Source organism: Ananas comosus, linkage group 6 (assembly GCF_001540865.1).
Source record: "Ananas comosus cultivar F153 linkage group 6, ASM154086v1, whole genome shotgun sequence".
NCBI classification, from domain to species: domain Eukaryota; kingdom Viridiplantae; phylum Streptophyta; class Magnoliopsida; order Poales; family Bromeliaceae; genus Ananas; species Ananas comosus.
The window spans coordinates 9,671,788-9,679,110 of NC_033626.1; the positions used below are offsets into that span (position 1 = coordinate 9,671,788).

The 7,323-nt window shown below is 32.9% G+C and overlaps 1 protein-coding gene across 1 annotated transcript; it reads left to right on the top strand.

Moving 5' to 3' along the window:
* On the top strand, nt 3,040-4,487 carry LOC109711295 (zinc finger protein 6-like). The gene is made up of 2 exons (XM_020234259.1): nt 3,040-3,340; nt 3,450-4,487. Exon 2 carries the CDS (start codon nt 3,494-3,496, stop codon nt 4,304-4,306), a length of 813 nt encoding a protein of 270 aa, XP_020089848.1. The 5' UTR covers nt 3,040-3,340; nt 3,450-3,493; the 3' UTR covers nt 4,307-4,487.

A 7,323-nucleotide genomic window follows, 5' to 3' on the forward strand; every position in this document is an offset into this window, starting at 1 on the left:
ATAAGTTTAACGTTCACACCTCTCCAAATCCTTTCAATACACCATTTTTAAGAAATTTTAAATTTATGTTTTATTTAAAATATTAAATATTATATTTTTGTTTAGATTTTAAGTTTTAGAGTAATATTAAATATTAATAGTAATATTGTGTTAAAAAAATTTTGCAAATATATATGAAGAGTAATTTTAGAATAAGCTATACTTTGTTATTAGAATTACTGAATTTTATAAAATGAACCAAATATAATAACTCTATATATAATTTAACACAATATTACTGTATTAACCCAAACGCGATAATATAGTATCAGTAATAATCTGATTCAGAAATCTCAGATACCTAGTTATATCGAAATAACCTGTAATACTACGTACATAACACGAGTCAAACACGCCCTAAGAGTAGTTTTAACTTTTAAGTACTCTCATGTACCAAATGTCACAGATACAGATATGGATCGAACACGAGATACAGCAACGTGACAGCATTTAAAAAATTAAAACACGAATACGATGTGGACATCGCTAATAAAATATTATATTATTAATATAATATTATATAATCATTATATGTAAAATATTAATTTTGTCAAAATATTATTATATTTTTTATATTAATGAAAGTTAATAAAATTTTCATTGATAGTTCATATATTTTAAGAATTTTGTTTTATCATATATAATTTATTTCTATTAACTAAAAAATATTTTTGCGTTCATTAAAAGTACTATTTTATTTCTTATATAAATAAAAATTAATAAAATTTTTATTGATAGTTTATATATTTTTTAAAAAAAATTACTATATATAATTTGTTTATATTATTCAAAAAAATTAAATTCATTCTAAACCAAAATATTTATTATCTTATATTATATATACATAAAAAAATAATATATATTGTATGCACTATAGATCTGTATCAAACGGGCGTTCGTGATATGTCCACGTCGGACAAGAGTCTGACAAAACACATGCGCGTATTCGAAACGAACATGCAGGGCTTATAAATTGTCCGTCGAATATAAAAATAAAAGCTCACGCACTTGTATAAAAGTGAAAGCTCATGCACTTAATTCATGCCTCTTTACTCTAAACTCAACAATCTTAAGTATTTTTATGAGTGGAACAAATCGTCATATCTCATTTAATTATCACTTTTTTTTTAAAGAAATCTATTATATTTACTAGAGCCGCTAATTATGGTAGTAGAGAGAGCTTGGAGTTAATTTCCCCACGACAAATGTACCACCAACAATAATAATTGTTGAGAAAAAAAAACAAATAAATTATTTCTTGTGCTCGGTGTATCTATACATTTTCACGCACCTCTCTTAGTTTTTTTTTTTGTTTTTGTTTTTTTGTGTACTCTTACAAAATTAATTGTGATTGAAGTACCGTTGCCCAAAATATGTATATATATTTGGGGCTCAGTTTATAACTTTATATGATGATGAAGCACATCTCAAGGATCACTTTATCCTTCCGTTTTCTACTAAAAGAAGATAAAAGCCGTAATTGGAGAACCCTCTCCATTAACCAATCCTTTTCCCCAATTGTGCCGCAGATGATGCATGAGAACTAATTGTAGATCCTAACAATCTATAAACACGCTCATGTTAAATATAAAAATATAAAAATATTATTGATCATCTCTAGCGCAAGTGGCAAAAGGTTTGGTTGTTGATGCCTGAGGTCCTCCCAAGTTGGAAGCTTAGTTGTTTCATATTTTTAACTAAATTTATTTCTAAAAGAAATAAATAAAATGGATAGCATATTATTTTTCTCTCATATATATATATATATATATATATAATTCTTTCCTATCTTAATCTTTTTAGAGAAAGCGATTTTTCACATTATTTAATATTATATTAGAGCAATAAGTTTTGAGTTCGAATCATATCAGGTTCCTAACGTAATTGGTTTCCTCCTATTTAATTTAAGTCTATGCCATGAGACTACGTCCAAATATACGCCCGTAAGGAATTTTAAATATAAAAACACACCTAAAGATAGAAAAATATAAAAACATATCCAGATATGAAAGGAACTGTTTCATAAAAAAATAAAAAAATGTTTAATATAAAAAATATAAAATTATTTTTTTTTATTTTAATATAAAATTATTATTTTATTGCTAGCTTAACAAAAACAAAAAGTGATGTGAACACAAGAAACTTTCAAAATGGCGATCCTAATATTGTCGTACACTTCAAAAAGAATCAGTTGCTTTCATTTCTATTGTATCAATTTTTTACATTAAATAGCTGATCTGTTATCGAAACAAAAATCAGGCAATTGTCAGAATATAATAATATATAATAATAATGTTTGGATTGGATTATTGCAAGCCCTATAAATATGCGCAGATGCTATAAAAAAATTATTGGCGTGCATACAAGTCAGTATCCTATGACAGAGATTTCATGTATGCTGTATTAATTAATGCACTTTAATAAATTTAATAATTGCCTATTTTCTATCAGCTTTTTTTTATTTTTTTGTAACACCAAAAATCCTGATAAATAGAACCACTAATCCAATACTTTTGAGTGTGACATTATTAGTCCTGCAGCTCTTATAAGAGTTTTACTTTAATCCTCACACATTTTTACTGTAAAATAAAAAATTATTGCTTGTACCAAATGCATTTGTACGTTCATTGGCACTACGATTCATTATTCTAACTGTATCTTATATTTCAATTGATCTATAAATTAATTTGCAACATAATAAGCATAGAGCATACTACCCGCTTTATTTATTTCTTTTAAAAACAAATTTAGCTAAAAATATGAATCAACTAAGATTCGACAATGAGACCTCGAATTCCAACCACCAAACCTTTTGCCACTTACGCCAGGGACGGTCAGTAATAAATATGGTGAAAGAAAAATTTAAGAATCTCAAAGTATCAAATTTAGATGTTCAAGAATCCAAAATGAAACCTGAGTAAATTAATTAAGAAGTTCAAAAACTATATATATATATATATATATATATATATATATATATATATAGCAGCGCAATTTGCCCTCGGAATTTAACATCTAGGTATATATCAACAGCAGCTGTAGCAGCGGCAGCAGCAGCAGCTTAGCAGAATGCAGCGGCTGCAGGCACCAGTACTTGGTTGGCTGGTCTGAGAAGCCGATCCAAAGAGCCTCTCAGCTTTTTGCATCAGCAGCATCTCTTGTACTCCCTCAACGCAAACGTACGCCTCGCGTAGTTAATTTAATCGGTCCCCCTCATCGCGCCCCCACTCCATTCATTGCTCATTCAAGAAACCTAAATGTTTACCATATATGCAAAACGCAACAAGATAAGAAGCCCCCCCCAGTATACTACTGTTGCTTTCCCCCTCCATTCCTTTCCTTTCTCTCATTATTAATTGGTAACTCCTCCTATTTATATTAATTGGTTCCATCTCATAATTGTAATCCCGGTTGATCGAATTGGTGTGGAGGGAGAGAGAGAGTCTCAGCAGCTATGAGCGAGCAAGGGGTGAAGGAGAGCGCCTTCGCCACCGTCGACTCGTTCTCGCAGCTTCCGTTCATACGCGCGGCGCCGCCGCCGCCGCCGCCGCCGCCGGCCAGTTCGAGCCTGCAGCCTTCGGGCCTGCGGCTCTTCGGCTTCGACGTCCCGCCCGAGCGCGCCGACTCGTCGGCGAGAGAATTCGAAGCCGCGAAGAGCGGCAACAGCGCGAGCAGTTTCAAGGGGAGGAAGTTCGAGTGCCACTACTGCTGCCGGCACTTCCCGACGTCGCAGGCGCTCGGCGGGCACCAGAACGCGCACAAGCGCGAGCGGCAGCACGCGAAGCGGGCGCACCTGCAGTCTGCCGTGGGCACCGCCGCCCTGCCCTACCACAACTACTACGGCCACAGTTTTCACATGCAGACGGCCGGTTACGGCGCCGCCGACTTCGCCTACCGCAACGTCAGTAGCCATCTGCTCGGTGGCCGGTTCGAGCCCCTGCTGCCGCCGCCGCCGTTGCCGCTGCAGTCTCCGCACTACGCTTCGTGGGCGTCGACGGGGGGACGGTGCATCGGCGGAACGGCGTATCGCGATCGGTCGGCCACGGTGCTGCCACCACCGCCGTTGTTGATGGGGAGAGATGGTGAGTCGAAGGTGGTGTTGTTAGGGTTCGGAAAAGGAGGAGGAGGTGGTGGTGGTGGTGGTGGTGGTGGTGGTGGTGGTGTGCTTAGCACTTCCTCTTCTTCTTGTTCTTCGGCTTCGCCGCGTGAGCGTGGGGGGTTCGGTGCAAGTGCAAAAGAGAGCGTGAGTTTGGATCTGCATTTGTAATTCTAATTCTAATTTTTTTTTTTTTTTTTTTTTGTTGGTTTTAATCTTTAATAATAACTAGGTTCGTTTCGTGCCCCCAATTAATTGCTTGGAATGGAAGTACTTGGATTTTTTTTGCTTTTAGATCACTGATCAGTAGATAATTATTGGCTTATTACGACTAATAAATTAAGTTTTAGTATATACAGCTCAAGTTGGTACTTATATATCTTCATTGTTTCCTGGGTAATTACGTACCTAGCTACGGGCCTTTACACAGGTTATTCTTAATTACTTCGCAATATTTAATATTTTTATTTTGCGATCAATTTGTAATTATTAATATACTATCAATTTAAGTTCCTTTTAATTTTGAAACTTGCTTAGGACAACTTTAGGGGGCGAAAAAAATTGAATGATCAATACCTTTCTTTTCGATAATAGATGTCCCACAAATTGAATAAAAGATAAACCAATTCTCTATTTAATAGGCCACATTAGTGAAAGATGTAAATCCCAGGGGAAGAGGAGATCCTAGGGCATCTTATATATATACAAATACTATACAATATACGACAAGTATACCACACATTATTGTACTAGAACTTAAAAATTCGCTCATACTATTTTTTTTTTTTTTTTTTAGAGAAAGATATCAAGCTATTCGTCTTCACCCATTTTTTTGGATTAAGTTTTTATAATTTGAGTTCCTGGTCATCACTTTATTTTTTAGACAAAGTTATTATTTTAGATTAAGTTTCTATAATTTGAGTTCCTAGTCATCGCTTTATATTTTTGGACTGTTATTTTTTAGATTAAGTTTCTATAATTTGAGTTCCTAGTCGTCACTTCTTTTTTTTTTAAAGAAAAAACTTCAAAAACTCCCATGTGTTTCACACTTTTTTATTTTAGTACCCTGTGGTTTAAAGTGTATCAAATTAGTACCCGCACTTTCTCACTTTAATACCCTGTGGTTTAAAGTGTATCAAGTTAGTACTCTATGGTTTTATTTTTGTATCGAGTTAGTATCCTGTGGTTTATTTTTATATCAAATTAGTATCTTGTGATTTTATTTTTGTATCAACTTAGTACCCTATGTTTTTTAAACCAGGGTACTAAAGTGAGAAAGTGCGAAACTACAGCGTACTAACTTGATACACTTTAAACTACAGGATACTAAAGTGAAAAAGTGCAAAACCACATGGTACTAACTTTATATACTTTAAACCACAGAGTATTAAAGTGAGAAAAAGTGAAAACATAAAGGGACTATTTGAAGTTTCTTTTTTTCTTTTAAGATTAAGTTTCTACCATTTGAGTTCCTAGTCATCATTTTTTCTTTAGAAAAAATTAGAAAGCTACCAGCTCGTTTATTTTTGTAGAGATATATAAACTGAGTTAGAAATATGAAACAATTAGAATTCTAATTTTAAATTTTAGATATCAACCGTCGAGCTCTTAGCCAACTGTACCATAATGTACTGTTGGTAATTTCTAATCACAGTTGATTGCCGTGTCTTGTGCTGCTATGATATTTAGTCCCAGCTGTTGCCTTTGGTTTTTCGTCTTTTTCTATTTAAGTCCTGTTTGGTTTCTCGCAAAAATATAAAAAATTATTTTTATAAAAATCTCTTATTTCTAATTTTTTACCCGTTTGATTTAAAATAAAAAAGTAAATATTTTTTAAAAAAAATCATATTTTATGAAAAACTAACCTTTTCGTTTTTTGAAATATTTTTAGAGAAAAGAACACACTAATTTTTCATAAAATATAAAAAAAAATTATAAAAACTTATTCTCCTTCAAAAAACTAAAAAATAATTTTTCATAATAATTTTTTTCTTTTTTTTTTTTTTACGTTTTTGGGACAAACCAAATACTAGCTTCATTATGATTAAATCTAATTATTCGTAAGTTATCTGGTAGAGATCAGCAAGCCAGCGTGATTAGTAATTTAATGAATTTTTTTTTTTTTTTTTTTTGGCCAAATTTCTTGCGATTGTAGAAAGTTCTGGAAGTTAATTGGGATTATATTATTTCCTCCTATTTTAATTGTCAATCACATCACAACATGTCATGAAAATGGCATTTGTGTTCATATTTATTGTTGTAGTTTTCAGATTATCCCAACCAGTATGACGCGGGATTTAATATCTCTTTGATAGTCAATACCTACTACAAGCTCTCATTAAAGGTATCTATATACGGTAACAATTTACATACCTTGATAAGACATATAATATAAAATATTTAGAATATTTTTAACGGTCAAATAAACGGCCATTAGGTTCTCACACTTTCGATCGTTTATATGATGATAAATATTAGGGAAAACTTCAAAAACCCTCCTTATGGTTTCAATTTTTTTCACTTTAATACCCTGTGGTTTAAAATGTATCAAGTTAGTACCCTGTGGTTTAAAGTGTATCAAGTTAGTACCCTGTGGTTTTGCACTTTATTACTTTAGTACCCTGTGGTTTTAATTTTGTATTAAGTTAGTACCCTATAGTTTTTTAAATCACAAGGTACTAAAATGATAAAGTGTGAAACCACAGGGTACTAAAGTGATAAAGTGCAAAACCACAAGGTACTAGCTTGATACATTTTAAACCACAGGGTATTAAAGTGATAAAGTGAGAAACCACAGGATACTAACTTGATACACTTCAAATCATATGGTACTAAAATGAAAAAGTGTGAAACCACAGGAGGGTTTTTGAAGTTTTCCCTAAATATTAATGCTTGAAATAAATATGCGTAATCTTCTACCCCTATCTGTTTTAAAAGACTTAAAATTTAAATATTTAGATTTTTTTTTTGTAAACGTTTAATTTGAAAGGAGAATGGAGTAGACCATTGAGCACTGTTAAGGTTGATTATTGATCTGAACTTTGGCTCGGATTGACAATGGTGGTTGATTACATGTGAGGTTCATTCGACCGAGCAAGCTGAGACGGCAACTTCCACTTACTACGCCCCACCTTCTGTGTCGGACGGGACGAAAGAAACTATCTGGCAATCGAAGTGGGAGTTGACTT